The 20,434-nt window shown below is 49.3% G+C and overlaps 1 protein-coding gene across 5 annotated transcripts in view; it reads right to left on the bottom strand.

Moving 5' to 3' along the window:
- Positions 1-1,704: 1,704 nt before the first annotated feature.
- POLRMT (RNA polymerase mitochondrial) overlaps positions 1,705-20,434 on the bottom strand; it is an 886,091-nt gene continuing 867,361 nt past the window's right edge. For 4 of the 5 annotated variants that reach the window (XM_069647859.1, XM_069647870.1, XM_069647878.1 and 1 more), the window contains one exon: positions 1,705-2,282. In XM_069647859.1, the coding sequence (XP_069503960.1) occupies positions 2,233-2,282 (50 nt within the window). In that variant the 3' untranslated portion in view covers positions 1,705-2,232. The remainder of the gene's footprint in view (positions 2,283-20,434) is intronic. The other variant, XR_011303298.1, reaches the window with a different exon arrangement.

The raw sequence follows: 20,434 nt of genomic DNA, 5'->3' as shown, positions 1-20,434 counted from the left end.
CATGGGGCACTTCATGCCCATCGCTCGCTCCACTATGAGGCACTTGATGCCTGGCTCTCAAGTCCACTAAGTGGCACTCCATACCTGCCTTGCTCATGATCACCAACAGCACTTCATTCCTGATCCCTTGCTTCCCTCTGCAGCTTCATGCCTGCCTCTCGCTCCACTCACTATGAATCAGTTCATCCCTGCTTCTCTCTTGCTCCACCATGAGGCACTTCATGCCTGCCTCTCTCTCGCTCTATGAGGACCTTCATGCCTCTCTCACTCCACCATGAGGCACTAAATCACTGCCTCTTTCTCGCTCCACTGTGAGGCACCTGATGTCCGCCTCTTGCTCCACTATGTGACACTGCATACATGTCTTTCAATCCGCTATGTTGCACTTCATGCCTGCCCCCTCGCTCGGCTATGAGGCACTTCCTACCTGTCTATCTCTTGCTCCATCATGAGGTACTTCATATGCCTGCCTCTCTTGATCCATCAATATGAGGCACTCATTACTGCTCCCTTGCTCCACCATGTAGCATGTTATGAATCTCTCGTTTCATTTTGAGGCACTTCACACTTGCCTCTCTCTTGCGCCACTATGAGGCACTTCATGACCGGAGCCTTGCAATGCTAAGAGTCACTTCATGCCTGCCTCTCTACCTCCACTATAAGGCACTGCATGCCTGCCACTCCACCTACACTATGAGGTGCTGCATGCCTGCCACTCTTGCTCCACTATGAGGCACTGCATGCATGCCTTTCTCTTGCTCCACTATGAGGCACTCCATGCCAGCCTCTCTCTCGTGCCACTGTGACACTTCCTGCCTCACCAGCTCCACTGTGAGGCACGTCATGCCTGCCACCTGCTCCTTCCGCTGCAAGGCACTTCTTGCCTGCCTCGCTCGATCATGAGGCACTTGAAGCCTGCCTCTCCCTTGCTCCACCATGAGGCACTTCATGCGTGCCTCTTGATCCACTAAGTGGCCTAGCCTCTCTCACTTCCCGGCAAGGCTGCTTCAGCATCCTCCTCACTGTAAGGTGAAAAAGCTTGCTCTGAAAAATCCTCTACCTTTCACTCTATGGGTTTGATTTAATTCTGCCCTTCTCTCCCTTAGTACAGGTTGTACATGCAACTCTGACGTAGCAATTCCTTCTCATAGGGAATTATCGCTCCCGCCAACAGTGAATAGAGTGGGAAAATGGATGTGCGAGGGAATAGAACTAGTCCGTGAGGTAGAGACTATTTACTCTGATCAGAAACTGCAAAGATATTTCCATGTGTACTGATCCAAGCATTAGGCCGCATGACTACCACTAAGCTTACACAGTTACTAGGATTTCATGCAATACACAGCGGGGCAATCCATTGGATTGGCCAGTTCCCACGGCTGCATGAACTAACCAGTTAGGATATCCCCTTGGCTTATGCAGTTTTTATAGTAACATGTATCATTACCGCTGAGATTCCCATTTGCATTAAAGTTTTTTCTGAATGTATGCTTTGTAAAGTACTTGTATTCACTGGATTGCAAAACACCTATGGGTGCCCGTGTCCGGCAGCAGAGTAATATATCTATGCGTGGATTCCTTGAATCTTTGAGACTCTGCAAGCTGACATCTCGAGTGCCATCTCGTGAAGCTATACATCTTAGTGCCGACTCGTGCCACCCACACTCCCCACCACCCGCCTCGCCTTCATAAACAAACCTGCGCCAGTCTTTCAAAACATTTATTTAACCCATTACATCGCATTCCACCCAGGTTTCTGCTACATATAACGCTGGAAGCCCTGGTGCGGGGTTATGGATGCTTTCCAGGGATACACTTTCCATTGGGGGGTGAGTTCCACTGAAATGGCTAAGAATTACATACCTCTGTACGAGGTGGCTTGCACTCAAGTGTGGAAAAATACAAATTCCATGCACGCTGAAGAGGTGGCACTTCAAACAGGAAACTGTCCAACCTCTCCGCATTGTCCAGGACTTCAGTGCCACCTGCAGCGGCGGGCTCTGTGGCAGACCGACAAGGAAACTGCCCGCCTCACAGAGAGCATCCATGGCCGCATATGGTGCTCGAGGATTCCAGGCGCACCGCCACTCCGGCCGTCCTTAATCACGCTGCTGATGCGAGTCCCCGCTGGCCTCGGACTTAGTCCCCGCTGGCCTCGGACTTGTCTCAGAAGGGCGCGGGCCCTGGTGGTAAGCGCTACATGCCAACCCTGGTGACGAGCGTGCACCAACCTCAGCTGAAGAAGTAGGTCGATTCCTTCACCTTCCGCAGGTCAAAATCTCCTATAAGAAAAAACAAGAGGAAATGTTTGAGAGGAATGCAAGCCGGTGCATCACTTAACATATGGCACGAAACACACGGCGACTTCCCATCTCGGCTGGCATCGCACAAGGCTGAAATACAGACAGGGCGGTTTCTAGCCAACTTGTTGCCCAGGGCAACACAAGAATGCACCCCACGCTCCCCTGACTGGCACACGTCAGTACACCTCTATGTCACGCAACAAAACACTCCTCAATATCAGTAAATCGTTGCCAAACAAATGAAGCTGCTTTCATTACATTGTAATTCAAGCAGGAGGGCTACTGGGAACTAAAAGAGGCCCTGGAAATAATGTTCAAAGTGGCCCCATGTTACACATTTTTAGCAAGCCCAACTCTTTTCCTATGAGAACATGTGGAAATAAAATAGGTTACAACACAAAAGAGGCCCAGGGTGAAGAGGCCTACTGAGAAATCTGCAGAGTTCCCTATAGGCCAGTCCACCCAAGCTCCCTTTGTTCGGTGCAATGTGAGTCGGGAGTTGCGCGGGATAACTTTTTTTATTTTTTTTTTTAAAGAACAAAGGGACCCTGCAGCACCAGTGCCGAGCCACGTTAGTGGAAGGGAACTGATGCCGCAGGGACAGAGGGGAGTAGGCGGCACACAAGTGTGCCACGAAAGGTAAGTAGGGAGGGGAAGGAGAGTCGGGTTGGGGATGCGGGCAAAAGTCATCTATGTGATCACTGCGCTGCGAGCGACATAATGGAAGTCCGCATTTTCTTAGTTGACAGTATGCGCAGCACAGTGATCACATAGATCCAATTTAAGTACTTTACAGAAGAAATCGAATGTGAAAACAGCTGTTGCTGCCCAAGTAAATGATGTTTGTCACCTGCTCTTAACAGCCTTGTCTGAATGTAATTTCAAAATGGCCATAATGCCACACTGTGGTGTGACCACCTGCCACAGTCTCAGGGCCCACTGACCCTGTGTTGCAGGTGTTCTGTTCGAACCACCTCACTTCTGTTTTGCAAGGGGTAACACTAAACTAACCATATGAATTATTTTCTGATGGAAGGTTATCATTCCAAGGTGCACAGTCTGGTACACTCTTATTGTACTCTCTCAAAATACCCATATGAGAGAGGGAAAGGGAAAAAATAGCACCAATGAGTGTTCGTCTGCTTTGCATTAAATCACATTTCAGTAATATAACAATGATCAGAGATTTCTATATTTGATAAGTCTGTGACAAACGGGTTGTATGTGTGTATCAGTAATACATAACAGACCAGGCTTGGTGCTCAGATCACTGTTCAAAACACTCACGTTAACATTAAAATGCGTTTAACCATGAACCTTACATACTCATTTGGACATCTTAAGTTTTTGGCTGTGATAAAATTGCTGCATAATCAGCCACTCAAAAGGGGTACTAGGGCTTTTTTGCTCCTTGTTTCTAGAGAATGTTAGATGAGGAGTTGCTCATCCTCTTTAGGGAATTATATCTATAGACCAGAACGGATATCCTACAAGAGACGCCCAATAAAGAGGCAAACATGTACAGAAAGGATTGTACTTCTTACAAACAGTAGCCTAACCAGTAATAAGTTGATGAAGCGTTTTAAACAAACCAGCTTCTGATAAGTGGTACAGAGCCCAGAGTTCCACAGCCATTACCTCCTCGCTATTGCACAGGCCTCGGTTTATTTATGCAAAAAAGAGCAGGCCCACGCTTTATCAAACAGAGCTGGCATAAGCACCTCTTATCAGTGCTTGAATGCAACTAGTGAAAATCATGGTGTGGCCGTGCAGAAAGGGGGTTTGGCCTAGCGGATGCAACATTTGAGGCAACGGCTTTGATTGCTTTATGTGTTTTAGTATGGGGACAGTATGGCACACTCGAAGCTACATACACAATTCCAATGTGCTATTGTATGGACATGGGACACAGACAAAAATAGTCATATGTGCTGCTATATAGAGGATCAGCACATAGACGTCTTAACAAACAAGGTGGTGACTTGATAGCACACAAATCATTGCTGCAGACATGCCACTGCATTGATTTTTCACGGTGACTCAATGAACCCAATCAAGTTGCCAAGTCATCCCGAGGAGCAATCTGCCAGTGGCGTATTAAGAAAATGAAAAGTTCTTTGATGCTAATCAGATGCATTTAATCAATGTCCGAAAGCAGCCACTATACCACTTACGTAAGAAAATGACAGTTAACTTTCTCAGACGTGCCATATGTAATAAAAAGCAATATACACAAACTAAAGGTTTTGGTGTGTCAAAAGCATACTAAAACATTTTCTGTGTGGCACGCTAATTTCTCTTGGAAAAATACGAAGATTTTGTCAGCTAACTGATGCGTTGCACTGGCCTTCAGAATAAAAATGCCCCATCAGTTCTTATCACGGATGTAAAAACAATGGCTTGTCACTTATAAATTGCCCCACTTTAAAGTTTCTGTCTGGCCACTTATTTATTTATTTTAGCATTTATAGCAGCACACCAAACCCTCAGGCATCAGGGTGCTAGTAACAGAAAGTGCAAGTCATTCTTCATAAAGCAAGCTCATATTAGCAAACCACATGCAAGTGGTGTTGCACAAATAGACAGCTACGTCTCATGGAACGGCGGGGTACATCAGGTATACATAAGAGCAGCAGTCAAATGAGGTAGGTATGTAGTTTGGTGGAGCCACGCCCCAAGGTACAGGGGTAACATCAGGTATACATCAGAGCATCAGTCAAATCAGGAAGGTATGTAGTCTGGCGGAGCCACGCCTCTTGGTACGGGGGCTACATCAGGTATACATCAGGGATTCAAACCTGCGTTAGCCCGGGATTCGAACCTGCGTTAGCAAGCTCTGCACAGATGTCAAAGCGAGCGCTCTACTCGCTTGCCACTTGACATCAGGCTGGAGCCCCCACCAACCCACAGAAACCAGGGATCCGACCCTGAACCGAAGGAAAGCACCTCCCTACGGCCTCACATGCCGTCTGATGATGCCCCGGACCACCAGAGTCTAGAACAAAGTAAGGCTGACCACCCACCTGTACTGGTGCCCCCAGCACCCCTTACTTTCACCCATTGCAGCCCAGGCCCCCCAGGACGCGCCTGCATCAGCGCCGACATTGCAATCCAAAACAAAATGTCGGGCGCGATGCGGCGCCATAACGAGGCTGTGTTTCCTGCTGGTTGCTAAGCAACCGTTTGCTTCAATTTGTTCCGCATCCGCCGGCAGGCGGAAGAGCCGGCCCACCGAAGGCCATCTAAGGCCCTGTTTGCCCCTGTAGTGGCATTGCCTCCAGAGCCAGCAAGGTGGCGTGGGCTGGAGCCCCCACCAACCCACAGAAACCAGGGATCCGACCCTGAACCGAAGGAAAGCACCTCCCTACGGCCTCACATGCCGTCTGATGATGCCCCGGACCACCAGAGTCTAGAACAAAGTAAGGCTGACCACCCACCTGTACTGGTGCCCCCCAGCACCCCTTACTTTCACCCATTGCAGCCCAGGCCCCCCAGGACGCGCCTGCATCAGCGCCGACATTGCAATCCAAAACAAAATGTCGGGCGCGATGCGGCGCCATAACGAGGCTGTGTTTCCTGCTGGTTGCTAAGCAAACGTTTGCTTCAATTTGTTCCGCATCCGCCGGCAGGCGGAAAAGCTGGCCCACCGAAGGCCATCTAAGGCCCTGTTTGCCCCTGTAGTGGCATTGCCTACAGAGCCAGCAAGGTGGCGTGGGCTGGAGCCCCCACCAACCCACAGAAATCAGGGATCCGACCCTGAACCGAAGGAAAGCACCTCCCTACGGCCTCACATGCCGTCTGATGATGCCCCGGACCACTAGAGTCTAGAACAAAGTAAGGCTGACCACCCACCTGTACTGGTGCCCCCCAGCACCCCTTACTTTCACCCATTGCAGCCTAGGCCCCCCAGGACGCGCCTGCATCAGCGCCGACATTGCAATCCAAAACAAAATGTCGGGCGCGATGCGGCGCCATAACAAGGCTGTGTTTCCTGCTGGTTGCTAAGCAACCGTTTGCTTCAATTTGTTCCGCATCCGCCGGCAGGCGGAAGAGCCGGCCCACCGAAGGCCATCTAAGGCCCTGTTTGCCCCTGTTCGCCGCTGAACGGCGCGTTGCGATTTAACCACCTAGACTTAGCTTGGACTTCGCTTTATGACCTTACATCCATTGTAAGTACCTACTTGCAACTAACACCATGATATTCGTGCGTTAATAGCCTCATGCATTTGTATTTGTATGTCGTATCTAGTTTATATCTGACTAGCCACCTGATGCTACATTAGCCTCTTTCTGCCCATTACCTGAACACTGCACCTAGCCTATACTTGCCTAACAGTTGAGTGATGCTTTAGTTCATGCCTAACTAATTATTTTACCACTATGCAACTGTATCGCTACGCATATCACCCTTACTACTGCACTTGCTCAGCACCATTATATGCTCAATGTGCCAAATACTAGTCATAATCACACTAGCACTGCAATGTATTATGTAATGATTATCGCACTGCCTTCACTGCTAAATCGAATTTAGGTGACCCCATCCTATGCATTTGACTGTATTACCTTTTGCCTCTCACTGCTAATCTGAATCTAGGTGACCCCTATTTATGCACCTGATTGTTGTGCCTCCCTGGCTCTTTCCCTCTTACTCAGGTAACCAGGACTACCATCATGCACTTCAGTGTACTCCTTCCACTATACTACACCCTAGTCCTACGACTTGCCCAAGTCACTCAGTTACCCACAGTAACAACCGCACCACCCCGGGTTAAACTTGATCAGCCTCTCCTCAGTCTTGCACCCCCACGATTTATGGTGTCTCCCAGAATGAGCCCGGCAGCTCCCGCTGTAGGCCAGATCAACCAATACCTTAATGACCCAGCACTATGGCTGGAACACTTCGCCAGGAAACCTACACCCAACCAACCCTGCCCCCTCTCTCTCAGAAATAAGAGACTAGGCACCAGATTCCGCCTGCGTCACTCCCGTAACAACGCCTCTCCACCTGGATCACTGTCAATCACTACCTCATGCAAATCCACAACCACAGGGGTTAAATTGCCCAGGTTTAAGGGTGCCCTTATTAACGCCAGATCCCTCACTGCACATGCACTAGACATAGCTGACCTCATCACGTCTGACCTTGACTTCTTAGCTATATCCGAAACATGGCTTCATGCTGCTTCTGGCCCCTTACTAGCATTGGCCCTACCGCCTGACTACGGCATCACACGATGTGACCGTCCCACAGCCCACTCTAGAGGTGGGGGTGTGGCTTTCATCCATAAAAATGAGCTCGACCTAAGAGTGATACCTGATGCCAAACTTGCATCAGCTGAGTCGCTGTCAGTCAAATTAGCACTCACACCCAACCAAACGGCCACCTTGCACCTTATCTACAGGCCCCCGGGACCGGCACCGTCCTTTGCCAGTGAAATTTCCACCCTCCTCCTTGACAATACCAAAAATAATTCACAAACAATCATTTTAGGCGACTTTAACTTAGGTCTTGGTGACCCAAAGGATCCTGTGGCAACTGACCTGGAGAACGTACTAACTGACCTCGGCTTCACCTTGTATATTCAAGAACCTACCCATATCAAAGGTAGAACACTTGATTGGTTAGCTGGATCCAACTGCAATATTAAGGTTCTCAGCATCACCCCCTGTATATGGTCTGACCACCACATCACAACCTTTAACTTTGAAGCAACCCCACGTACCCCGACTCCAATAGCCCCAGCACTCCTGACCAGAAGCAAAAAAGACATAACTAAGGAGATACTCCTCCCACTGTTACTTCCGACCCTTAATGCAGCTACCAACACCTGCTCTGATCCTACCTCCTTAGCAGACACTTACAACCAAACAATGCTAACGGCCATTGACTCTATAGCTCCTATCAAACTTAGGAAGGCTAAATTACAAACTCATCTTAACTCATGGTTCACCCCACAATTAAGATTACTCCGCAAAGCGAAACGTTGTGCTGAAAATCGATGGAAAAGCCACCCTTCTGAAGATCACAAAGATGGTTTCCTTCTTGCCTCACTCTCTTATAAAGATGCTATCATCACTGCAAAAAAGGAATCTCTTAACAACCGCATTATGCAAGCTGACTCGAACACTAAGGAGCTCTTCAAAATCCTAAAAGAGCTTGAAACTCCAGTCGCCCCCCCTAGCACTTGCTTGAAAGATAGTAAATGGTGTGCCAACATCCAAGCAGCCTTACTAAATAAAATCTCCACACTACAAGCGAAAATTAAAGATAAGCAGGACAGTCTGAAGCGAGACAACCGCGCTCCCTCCCATGCCAGGGCCCCCCTTCCAGACACTGCTAATACTACACCATTTACATTCTCACCGCTCACCGTTGCCGAGGTAGAAAACATAATTCTAAGAATTAAACCATCCAACTGCCAAGGTGACCCGTGCCCTGCCCCTATTATTAAGGACTCAGCGCATGAGCTGGCCCCATTCATTACGGCCTTCATTAACTCTTCCTTCAAATCCGGTATTGTCCCGGATAACCTGAAGGACGCTTGGGTGATCCCACTGCTCAAAAAACCATCCCTTGACCCAAGCATTCCTACTAACTTCCGACCTATCACCACAGTCCAATTTCTGCTGAAGATTTTAGACCGTGCCGCATACCTCCAGATACAAAACTATTTGGAATCTAATAACTTGCTAGGACTACGACAATCCGGATTCCGCCCCAGACACGGGACGGAGACTGCTTTAATAGACCTTAAAACCCAAATCGAGGTCTTAAAGGATCAGGGCAAACTAGCAATGCTATTACTTCTCGACCTTTCAGCCGCTTTCGATTTGGTCAACCACCAGATCCTATGCAAGCACCTCCACTCCGCTGCCAACTTCTCATCCTCTGCTGCAGCCTGGATCAAATCCTTTTTGAGCAATAGATCCATGAGAGTCTTTGCCCATCCGCAGCTGCCGACCCTTCCCCAATTCACTGTGGCGTACCTCAGGGATCTTGCGTGTCACCCACACTTTATAACATCTTCACTAAACCACTCTGATGTGCTTGACTATCTGGGTGTCTCCTATACTAACTATGCGGACGACACCCAGATACTCATTCCCATCACTGGTGATTATCTAGCTGACACCAAGTCCCTTAATGACGTCTACCTGATCATCCAAGCTTGGATGGCCCAACACCAGTTGTGCCTAAATGATGACAAGACGGAGCTTCTGATCTTAGGCACTGCACAACGCCTGAGCAGACTAGAACCGTCCTATCAGTCATTCACCATAGACGGTAATAACATTCGAGTCTCAAAAGACACTAAAACATTAGGCTTCTACCTTGACGCTACACTATCATTAACTCGACAAACGAATGCTGTCAGATCTGCGTCCGCATACACATGCAAACTCATTGCAGCTTGTAGACCATTCCTTACTACCTCCAACAGTGTCACATTAGCGAGAACCCTCATCATGGCTAAAATCGATTACTGTAGTGCTCTTTACCTAGGCACCAGCCAAGAGAACATGAATAAACTCCAAACTACCCAAAACAATGCCATTCGTGCCGCCCTAAACATTCCCCGCAACCAGCATATCACAGAAACTAGAACCAAGTTAAAGTGGCTACCTGTCAAGCAGAGAATTTCACTCAAAACACTCACCCTTACGCACAAATGCCTGGCTAACAAGGCCCCTATCTACCTCGGCAGTCGACTGTCACGCCACTCGACATCCCGACCACTAAGAACTGCCCAGTCCCACTGTCTAGCGATCCCTAGATTTAAACTGCAAAAAGCAGGGGGTTCAAGCTTCCTTGTCCTAGCCTCCAAGCTATGGAACTCCCTCCCTGCTACCATCAGAGCTGAAGACTCATTTAACACTTTCAAAGCTAATACTAGATCTTGGCTTTTTGACCAGCTTTAAGCCCTGCTCAGCGCCTCTGTCTTACACACTCTGACCTGCTGTCCTCTGTTATTACCAAACAGCACCGGCATCACTGTAGTATACGTAGATAGATTCCTTTAGTCACCTACTGTCTCTGTGTAAATTTTTTAATATTATGTCTGTACATATGTATATCTGTAACCTGTACAAATTGCGCCCTGATGCCTCCGGGCCTGTGGGTTTGCGCGTTACAAATAAAATAAATACAAATACAAATACAAGAGAGCAGCAGTCAAATGAGGTAGGTATGTAGTCTGGTGGAGCCACGCCTCTTGGTACGGGGGCTACATCAGGTATACAAGAGAGCAGCAGTCAAATGAGGTAGGTATGTAGTCTGGCGGAGCCACGCCTCTTGGTACGGGGGCTACATCAGGTATACATTTTACAATCCGGAAGCTTAGAGGGGAGGCCGGTTAGGATGGGATAGTCCATGACAGGTGGAAAGCAGGCACGAATCATACACGGCAGAATGAGTGAGGAGCAGTTTGCTAAGAAGGAAAAATGACTGTACAGGTGAAAGAATGCCTAAATTCGATTTTACACACAGTATAGAAAAACATAGGAACGAGAAGGGCTGCTCAGGTGGATTAAGCTCAATGTTTGGAGAGGGAGATAGGCAAGCATTGTGAACACGACGACTGATAGGCGAGGGGGTGGGGCTGGGAAGCAGCTGATCAGTTATTTTGGTGTGTGGGTGGGGAAGCTAAACGGGACATGGATTATGCGAATGCTGAAAATAATTAACTGTGGGGTCCCAGTGGGGTGAGCGGTGGTGGGTGGGGGTTGAGGATTAGGCATGCAGGGGTTGTAAATTAGGGGGAAGGGGTAACTCAGGAGATTTTTCTCAGCCCATCCCCCATAAATACACCAGCAGATTAAATTATTAAAGAAAGGAGGCACGCTCCCAATAATGTTGCAAGCAAATTAGAAAGGTTGCACATCTTTTAAATGTACAAAACTGCATTTGAATATTTTCTGCAGAGTATAATCCGAACAGGAATATTCACAAGTGTTCTAACAAGACTACACTCGATTTAAGTCCTGACGAGCCTAGCTCGAATCCCTGTGCATCTAAAGCAGACCTATTAGACAAATGGGACCAGATATTTCCTGGAGCGGAGTTTGTTAGACATTTTGTGCAAGGAACTCGGATCCGGAAAATCCGGCCAATGAGTCCGACCAGAGCCTGGTTAGCGTGGAGGTGGGACAGGACATGCACGGTAGAAGCCTTGGTGAGCGGGTCAGTGCCGCTGAAAGACGACCCATGAGAGGATACGGTTGGTGGGCGTGTGGAGGATCCACCTCCTCCATCAAAATAAGACTGGAAAGAATATACCCTGCGCAACAGGCGACGATGGAAACGCACACTGTTGCAAAGTTAGTAATAGACTGCTGAGCTTTGGGAATGCGTGGTTTTATATGGAACCAACACAACAACAAAGCTACCCTCGCATAAGTACTGTTCCTCCGGTTACAGAGGCCTCAGTGGTTCAGACCTTACACAAGAGATCTGTCATTCTGATTTTAATGTTTTCTTGCCCAAGGAGACTCGTATTACCAGTGCTGTCCATTGGGCCGGATCTTCCCAGATCTGGGATCCAGAAAAAAATGTCCCCCTGGATCCAGCTTCCCTATCCTGCGGGAACCCGTGTGCACTCCACACTTATTTTCAAATGCTGCAATGCTTTCTGTGCCTTCGTGTAGGGACAGGGATTTGAACCGTGGTCTCAGAGTTGGGAGGCGATACCCTTCCCCACAAGACTACTTGGACTTGAGGGAAAGTGTCCCACCTCCCAACAGGAGTGCTCAGAAATCCCATGTTAATGTTGCACTGTGCAGGAAACATTGATGTGGTTTTCTGGGGAGTTTAAAGCGTGCACATTTTGAACTAATGACATTTGAAGAAATTCTGCTATTTTCCAGATGTTCATGATTGATCTTCTGAGTGGCTGACAAGCAAATGCTTATGGGGGTGACTAAAATAACCAGTACTCCGCGCTGAACCCACCCTTCCCCAGTTACCCCTGCTCTAGGTGAAAACCCCCAGTAAAAAAATAAATAAAGTACATTTCCACCAAGTAAACCGAGGTCTTGAAACCCTCTGACTCTAACCATCCATCTATAACTGACATTCCTGGAAACCTCGAGGGAGTGACTGTGTGGGTAACCTCACAAGCACCAGACATACTAACTAGCAGGCAGGGTAGGAAATAGGCCGGAACAAGACTCAGCGAGGCTCTGGCAAATTTGGTCTTGCCAGAGTGGTGCTGTGTCAGGAGGTCCAGGGGCTAGCCCAGGAAACTCTGATATGTACCCCCAAGCCAAGCTCTCGCAGCCTCCGAATCCAGGAGACTGAATGCAGAAACAGCAAAATCCTCACATACTGTTTAGCAGCTGTCCAAATTGGTATATATATGCCTTAGAATGTACAGACTTTTATTTTCTGCTGGGGGAAGAATTGTGACTAATGAATAGAGCAGAGACCAACTTCCATTACTAGCTCAAAAGGGGACCACATTTAAAGTGATGGGTTATTCTTATGTTTCCATTATGCTCTTTGCGGTTATGTAAATTGCCAGGCTTGTGTTCTTTGAAGGGATCCAGTGTTGCATGACATGAACTGGGGCGACGCCATCGTCCACCAAAGAGGAGAGGGTCCCCTCAGTACATCTTTTCTACTCCAGCACGGCTAGAAGGCTCACACAGGGAGAAAGGAGAACACCACAAGTAGGTTTGCAGAACTGTAACAAGGAAAGGATTATAAAACAAGCTTAGCAGCTTCTTTAATGGTATTCCATGCTGTCACAAACAGGGAAATACTTCCGTTACTCACCAGAACATTCACTCATGTATTCGCTCCAGTACAGGACGGCATGAAACCCTCAGACACTCAAATGATAACTTCAAGCATCAGACATCAGCATTAAGTTATACAAATATGTACTAATCATCACTTCGGCCCAACCAATTCTCTATCTAGGCACTATATAAACAATGCAAAAATAGAGTTCTGAAGAAGTACGCTAAAAGGTCAATGTCTGCTAGGCTACCATCCTTAGAAAGCAGTCCATCAAAAGAGTATTTCCTTTGGCATTTGACTTCAAAAATCTGCATGTAAAACCATGGGGATTTTCTCCTTGCATGTGCTGAGGCCTTTCCCCATTTTGTGAGAATGTCTAAAATGTTGGCATTCTAGGCCCATGCACGGTCTTACTGGAAGGCTCTGCCCACTCTATTAGCCTGACATTTTCCACACTACACAGATTATGACTTCAGCCTCATTGAAGGAGTCCAAGCTTTTGCTTGACCTTGCTTGTTAAATATATACTTTGATGAATCCTGTGGAGTCATCACTGATCCCCAGCCTAACATCCATTCCCATGCAGCCAGGGGACGGCAGCCAATACCTGATTCTAACTGCAAAGTTGGTATTATGAGGGAGGATCATATGGGAGGAGATAGATGTCGGGGAGATGTGGTGACCCCATCAAAAGGGACACAGAATTCTTCCCTTCCACTTGAAGAAGACCCTTTCATTTCTAAATTCCTGATGTCATGCTGTCATTATACTAATCCATCCAGTTGTACAACTGTGAAACCTCTTCTTGCCAGACACTCTAGGCAGGATAACATTCACACCTCATATGTACATAACACACACAAGACCTCCTGACTCTGAAGTTTTTGTGTTAAATATAATCCTAAGCAAAATCACCTGAGGAGTCCTATAAAACCTATGGACTCCAACTCCCATAAAGCCTCACGTACTGAGACGAGGAAGAAAATCAATATGGATCAACAGAACCGCCAAGCTAAACATGCAGACTAGTAGTTATAGTGAACTCCCACTGCGTGAGACATTTAAAAATGGTGTTGGCATCTGTTACGCAGGAAGAAGCCGAACAGAAGAAAGCAGAGCCACGGGAGAGGGCAGAAGCACGGGAGCGGACCTCGCTGATGAGAACAGGTATTCTCAAGCTGCCGCTTGCAGGCGGTGCTTACCAGTGTGGCACAAGCTGTTCAAAAAAGGGCACCTGGCTAGGCCCTGATTTATTCAGGTGGGCACACAATTATACAGTAACACAATAATCAGGGTGAGTGAAACTACACACAAGAAACACCCCTACGTACAGAAACACATTGTTCTCAAATGCTATGAGGGTCAAAAAAGGTTTGGGCCCGTGCTTTTAATGCACAACTGTTTGACAAAGACAAAACAAAAAGGACACTTAACTTCTACAGCTTTGTATGAAATACACAGAAGTAGAGTCCAGTCAAATTGATGACGTGAAAAGATGGCGTGGGTGAACTACAGTTGTCCAAATTAATGCAGATGCCCCATGTTTGAAACTAAGCTATTGTTTCTCTCGTGATCCCCCATAAGCCAAGTAATGTGTTCTTTTGACTTCATCACTGCCATTCCTTAAAAATGATAGCATTAAAAGCTAATGAAAGTAATGATTCTCCGCTTTGAGACCACACAGTTTCTGAACCACGTACCTCTCGTCATTCTTTTGACAGAGACCGACAGGACACCTCTTCCCTCAACCTGTTGCACCATCCTAATGAAAGCCTACCATATGTCAGCTTCATTAAACAGCTTACCCCTTTTGGCCGAAACACAGTAGTGTCGATGACCTTCTGTACCAGTGTTCATCACTAACACTGATATTTGTGCACTGTGAATTTGTGTTGTGCCCACATGTTATTTGTAAATTGTATTCCATACATGTTCGGAAGGAAGAAACATGCTCAATGTTCATAAACTCCAGTCAATTTGACTGGACTGCACTTCTGTGTATTTCATACAAAGCTGTAGCTGTATAAGTTAAGTGTCCTTTTGGTTGTGTCTTTGACAAACAGTTGTGCATTAAAAGCATGGGGCCAAACCTTTTTTGACCCTCACAGCATTTGAGAACAATGTGTTTTTTGTATGTAGGGATATAACCTTACATGTGTGTGGTTTCACTCACCCCGATTATTGTGTTACTATATAACAGTGTGGTACAAGGCCACAGAATTCAATGCATGCACCTGGAGCGGAACGCTGGGCTTTCGGCAACAACAGCAGAGCTGCCAGCAGTGCATACCAGTGAATGCATGCAGAGACAGCAGAAGAGTTGAGAAAGCCATCCCAAGGTAAAAAGCTTTACAGCAACAACGCACCACAGCTCGCAGGAACTGCCGGACACCGGTGAGTTGGCCCAGAACTGTTGGGAACCTCAGGGCGTACCGACAGGCGTGGAAACCATTATGAATGTTAATGCAGGAATTAAAAGGACAGAGCTTAATGAGATGTCGGTATGGGGAAGACTGGAGAACGTATTGTCAGAAGAAAATTAATACCACTGAAGAAGTTCAAAAGGAGAACTTGAACAAGTCTCTGCATGCGAGATGCCAATGGGGGGGAAGTTGGAACAAGTAGTACGTCAAGCCAATAGAGTTTAGACTGTGAAGGAATAGAACTGTACTATGCTGAAAGATAGAGAACATTTGAAAGGAAAGCCTTGTTGAAGAAGTACATGGAGGAAGAAAGCAGTTTGGGGAGAAGATACCTGGCCGGGGAGTATACCAGGTGATCTGCTGACTCCAGAGTATTGAATTCAAATTGTGGAAAAGGCTTCCTGGCAGGGGAGTATACCAAGAGAATCTACATAAGAAGTGAATGTTTTGATGGCCTCATTTCGGGACCTGCGGCATCCAGCTATAAATCAATCTTCCAAGGTTGGACAGAAGTGATCTTCGGATCACAGGCAACGTGAATGGCAGAGGCGCCTGCTGCAGCTTTGAGGGGCTTCATCACCCCCTACACCTCCCCACCCCCCAGTAGCCCTGGATTGTTCCGAACTCGCCCGCGCCTCCTGGCTCAGAGTGGCGCTTCCAATATGGCGGGCGGAAAAAGCTGATCCCGCCGGATGGAGAGGGACGTGAAGGGAGACCCCGCTCGAAAGTCACAGAGACGAACACATAGCCCGGAATGAGCCTGCAGTGTGGTGGGGTGAGCCTCCTGCTTCTTGAGGCGGGGCGGGAGTGGACCCCGGGACGAGACGGCAGGAGGCCCTCTCCCCCTCTCTTATCCGGAGCGAGGGCCGGGGCTCGGCCCTGAGGAGCCGCGATCCCGCCACTGCAAAGTGACGATAGTGAGGGGGAGAGCCCGTCGAACCAGAGAGACAGACCCGCTGGGGGGTGGCAATCTCTGCTCCTGGAGCTCTGATCCAGTTGACGCCCCCGGGGCTGGACATGGCTTGAAGCTCCGGAAGCCTGCTGCGGAGCCTCCTGTGGCCGGCTGCGATCCAGTTCTCCTAGCTCTCCACCAGCTGCAGCCTGGGGGCCCCCCCGACGACAGGAGGGTGAGAGCCCTGCAGTGGGATCTGCGCCCGGACCCCGGACTCCCCTAATTACCATGCGCCCAAGGCCCGGTGCACCTCGCAAGGCCCACAGGAGCAGAGAGGCGGTAGGTGAGAGCCCTGCAGCGGGATCTGTGCCCAGACCCCGGACTCCCCCAATCAGCCTGCACCCAAGGCCTGGTGCACCCTGCGAAGCCCGCATGGGCAGAGAGGCAGAGATAGCGGCAACACCGAAGGGGGCTCCAGAGGTGGCCTTGGAAGTGGGGAGGGAGTCTAACCCACAGCCGCCCGCTGATCGGGTCTCCCCACGCTGCTCCTGGTCAGTTGGCTCCTTTAGGTGGCAGATGCTGCCCGGAGCGTCAAGTGGCACGGTCACCACTTTGGCACTGAGCTCTCATTAGGCCCTCCAACCCCATTGCTTCCTGGGGCGCCTCGGCCCACATACCCTGGACCACGGACAATCCGAGGACTACCATCAGAACCTTAAGAGCCTTCCTCCTGGGCCCTCCCAAAAGCCTCTATCTGGTCCGCACTACCCAACCAGTGCTTCACCAGAGTGCCTGCACCGGCGATACGACAGCTCCAGCGCGACCCCAGCCCCGCAGATGCCCGGAGGGGTGAGCTCCCACTAAGCCCTACAATCCGGCTGTTTCCTGGGGCACCCCGGCCCACTCTCCTGCCCTCCTCGTCTCCCTGGTGTTCTGAGGCTTAACCTTTGCTGCGAGGAAGGAACACCCCGCCACCATCTGGGCCCGGCTAGCAGTGCTGAGGGTCCGCCGCCCCCTCCCACCACGTCTGGAGCCTAGAGATCAGCTCATGGAGACCTCCCTAGGTGGACCTCAGACCATCAGCAAACCATAGCATTAAAGCAGGAGGACCTGGAAAACAGGGCGCGACGAAATAACCTGCGCATCCGAGGGGTCCCCTCAACCATACAAGACAATAGCTGCCAGAATATATAGGCAACTTCTTCCAAGCTCTGCTCCCGCTCACGGACAAGGCCAAACTCATCCTAGATCGCACCCACAGGTTGCGCCAAAGGCGAGGGGTAGATTCGGATGCTCTGCCGGACGTGATCACTAGTGTCCATTTCTACTCTACTAAGGAGGCCATCTCGGCAATAAGCCGAACAGGGGATGAGCTGTCATTCATGGATACCCCGCTCCAGATATACCAGGACCTCTCCCTGATAACCTTGCAAAAAAGAAGAGCCCTCAAACCCTTAACCCTATTCCTGCAGAACCAGCAGATCCACTACCGGTGGCTGCTCCCCTCTACTCTCCAATTCACCCATCAGTGAACCCAGCGCAGAATAAGCCATCTGGAAGACGCAGAGTCCATTTTGCACCCGGTCTCTCCGGGGAGCTCGCCCACTCCCAGTCCTCACCACTCACCGGGGATCCACACCAGCCCCCCCAGAAACAGCTGCACCCGTCCTGGTCCAAGGCGCAGAGACGCCGGAAGATGAGATGGTCCTGCCACGACCAACAGTCGTGAAACGACCGACACCGGAATCAAAGATGAAAACAACGATGCTGCGGGCCCCGAGCGGCACATACCCCACTCCAAGGAGTACGTCATCAATCCACCCTTGCAGGCAAACTCAGTTAGGTTGTTCGGTCCTAGCCCCTTTGGCTGGGAAAACAGATATGGCCATGTTGGCCATGGGAGAGGCCGAGCTGGAAAAACCGGCCCCCCACATCATCACAAGTTTACCCTCCCGTTGGAGAGAATACAAAATGCAGCCACAGGGAAACTGCGCCAACGCTAAGCCTTTAGATGGTGACTGAGAACCAACACCCTCCCCCTCAAGACAGGCTCCGTGCGCCGGAGGATGCCCGGGAGACCTCCCCTCCACACCAAAAACTGAACTTCCTGACGGTAAACATCAGAGGCCTGAACTCCCTGCAGAAGAGGAAATCCACGCTGAGGCACTTACAGAAACGAGGAGGCCTCCATAGTCTTTCGCCAAGAGACTCATTTGATCCTGGCTGATTTTACCCGGCTCCGTGATAGACAATTTCCGCTACAATGTTTGGCATCAAACGGCACAAAGAAGGGTGGGGCGGCGATTCTATTTGCCAAGGACCTCAGACTGCAAATCCTAGACTCCTTGCTTTGCACAGAGGGCCGCTTCGTAGCAATAAAATGCTGGATCTATGGCCAACTCTACACACTTATTTCGGTTTATGCTCCAAATGACAAGCAAGAGGAGTTCTACTTAGCCCTAGAAGAAGCCCTCCCACAATTTGCTGAGGGCCAGACTATCATCGGAGGAGATTTCAATGGAGTCCCTGATCCACTGAAAGATAAATCACACCCTCCGGCTCCTAGAGATTTCAGCTTGGCATCAGCGTTACTTAAATTATTCAGAACCCTAGATGTGGTGGACACTTGGAAAGTCCTGCATCCTGAAGACCGAGACTATTCGTTCTACTCATATATGCATAGAACGTATTCAAGCATCGACCTCCTGCTGGTCTCCCCGCAAGTCTTAGCATTCACAGATGAAGTGGTTATTGGTCCCAGGATCCTCTCAGATCACGCCCCAATAATGCTAACACACAGAGCCCATGAACCTGACCCCGCCCCTAGACGCTGGTGGTCCCTCTATGATCCGATCTTGGGAGATATGTCACTGAGAGATGCGGTGGCGAAATCGATACTTTTTTTTTAAGGAAAACAAAAACGAAGATACCTCCCCAGCCAACACTTGGGACGTGATGAAGGCGGTGGTGAGAGGTGTGTTAATCTCCCAAGGAGCAGCCTACCATAAACAAAAGCGACAAGTCCGCCAAGGCCTGGAAGACAAGGTACAGGAGGCGGAAGCAGTGTGTAAAGCCAGAAACTGGACCCCGAGAGCCCACCGAGCCCTGCAGGCAGCTCGAAACAAATTGGAGGCCCACTATGCGGAGGATACAGCTCAGCTCCTAGTCAAAACAAACAAAGCAACTACGCCAAAGGTAAGAAGGCAAACAAATTCCTGGTGGAGAAATTAGCAAAATCAAGAAGCGGAATACCATCCTAGGCCTACGTGATCCTCTAGGTAGAGTTCAGTTTGCGGATCGTGATAAACTACTAATTGCAGTGGCCCACCTCACAGACACCATGTCAGCAGCTCCAAGATCCAGCGATGAGCAGCAAGCCTACTTGCAAGACGCAGCCCTCCCTCATATCACAACCGTGATGAGAGAAGAACTAGAAACCCCGAACACATGCGAGGAGATCGACACAGCCATTAAGAGTCTGAAACCAAGAGCCCCCGGACCAGACGGGTTCTCGACCCGATTTTACAAAATCTTTCGGCCCCGGCTGCTGACCCCCATGACGACGCTTTTCAATTATTTCGCCATCTCAGGGTCTATCAGCCTGTCAATGCAAGAATCGATCACAGTCCTTGCCCTCAAGCCGGGAAAAGACCCCAGAGACAGCGCGGCATACAGACCCATCTCCCTGCTGAACCTGGACGCTAACATTTACTCGAAGGTCCTGGCAAACCGACTGGCGAGAATACTCCCGGACATCGTAGATCCGGACCAGAAGGGATTCATATTGAATAGATCAACCGCAGACAACATACGCAGGGTCCACAATTTGATTGAGATTGCTAAAAGGGACTCACGAAAATTAGCCTCGCTAGCCCTGGATGCGACCAAGGCCTTCGATAAAGTGGACTGGTCGTTCCTCCGACTCACCTTAGAATCCTTCCATTTTGGGCCCTCCGTTCTAAACCTCGTCCTAGCGAACTACCAAGCCCCAAAAGCCCTCCTCCGGGTTAATGGCCTACTATCCAGCCCAATACCTCGAACATGTGGAACCAGACAGGGATGCCCCCTCTCC

Source organism: Ambystoma mexicanum, chromosome 1p (genome assembly GCF_040938575.1).
Source record: "Ambystoma mexicanum isolate Mex_15411 chromosome 1p, UKY_AmexF1_1, whole genome shotgun sequence".
Lineage (NCBI taxonomy): Eukaryota > Metazoa > Chordata > Amphibia > Caudata > Ambystomatidae > Ambystoma > Ambystoma mexicanum.
The sequence above is the reverse complement of the archived record's forward strand: the minus strand, read 5'-3'. Positions and strand labels throughout refer to the sequence as shown.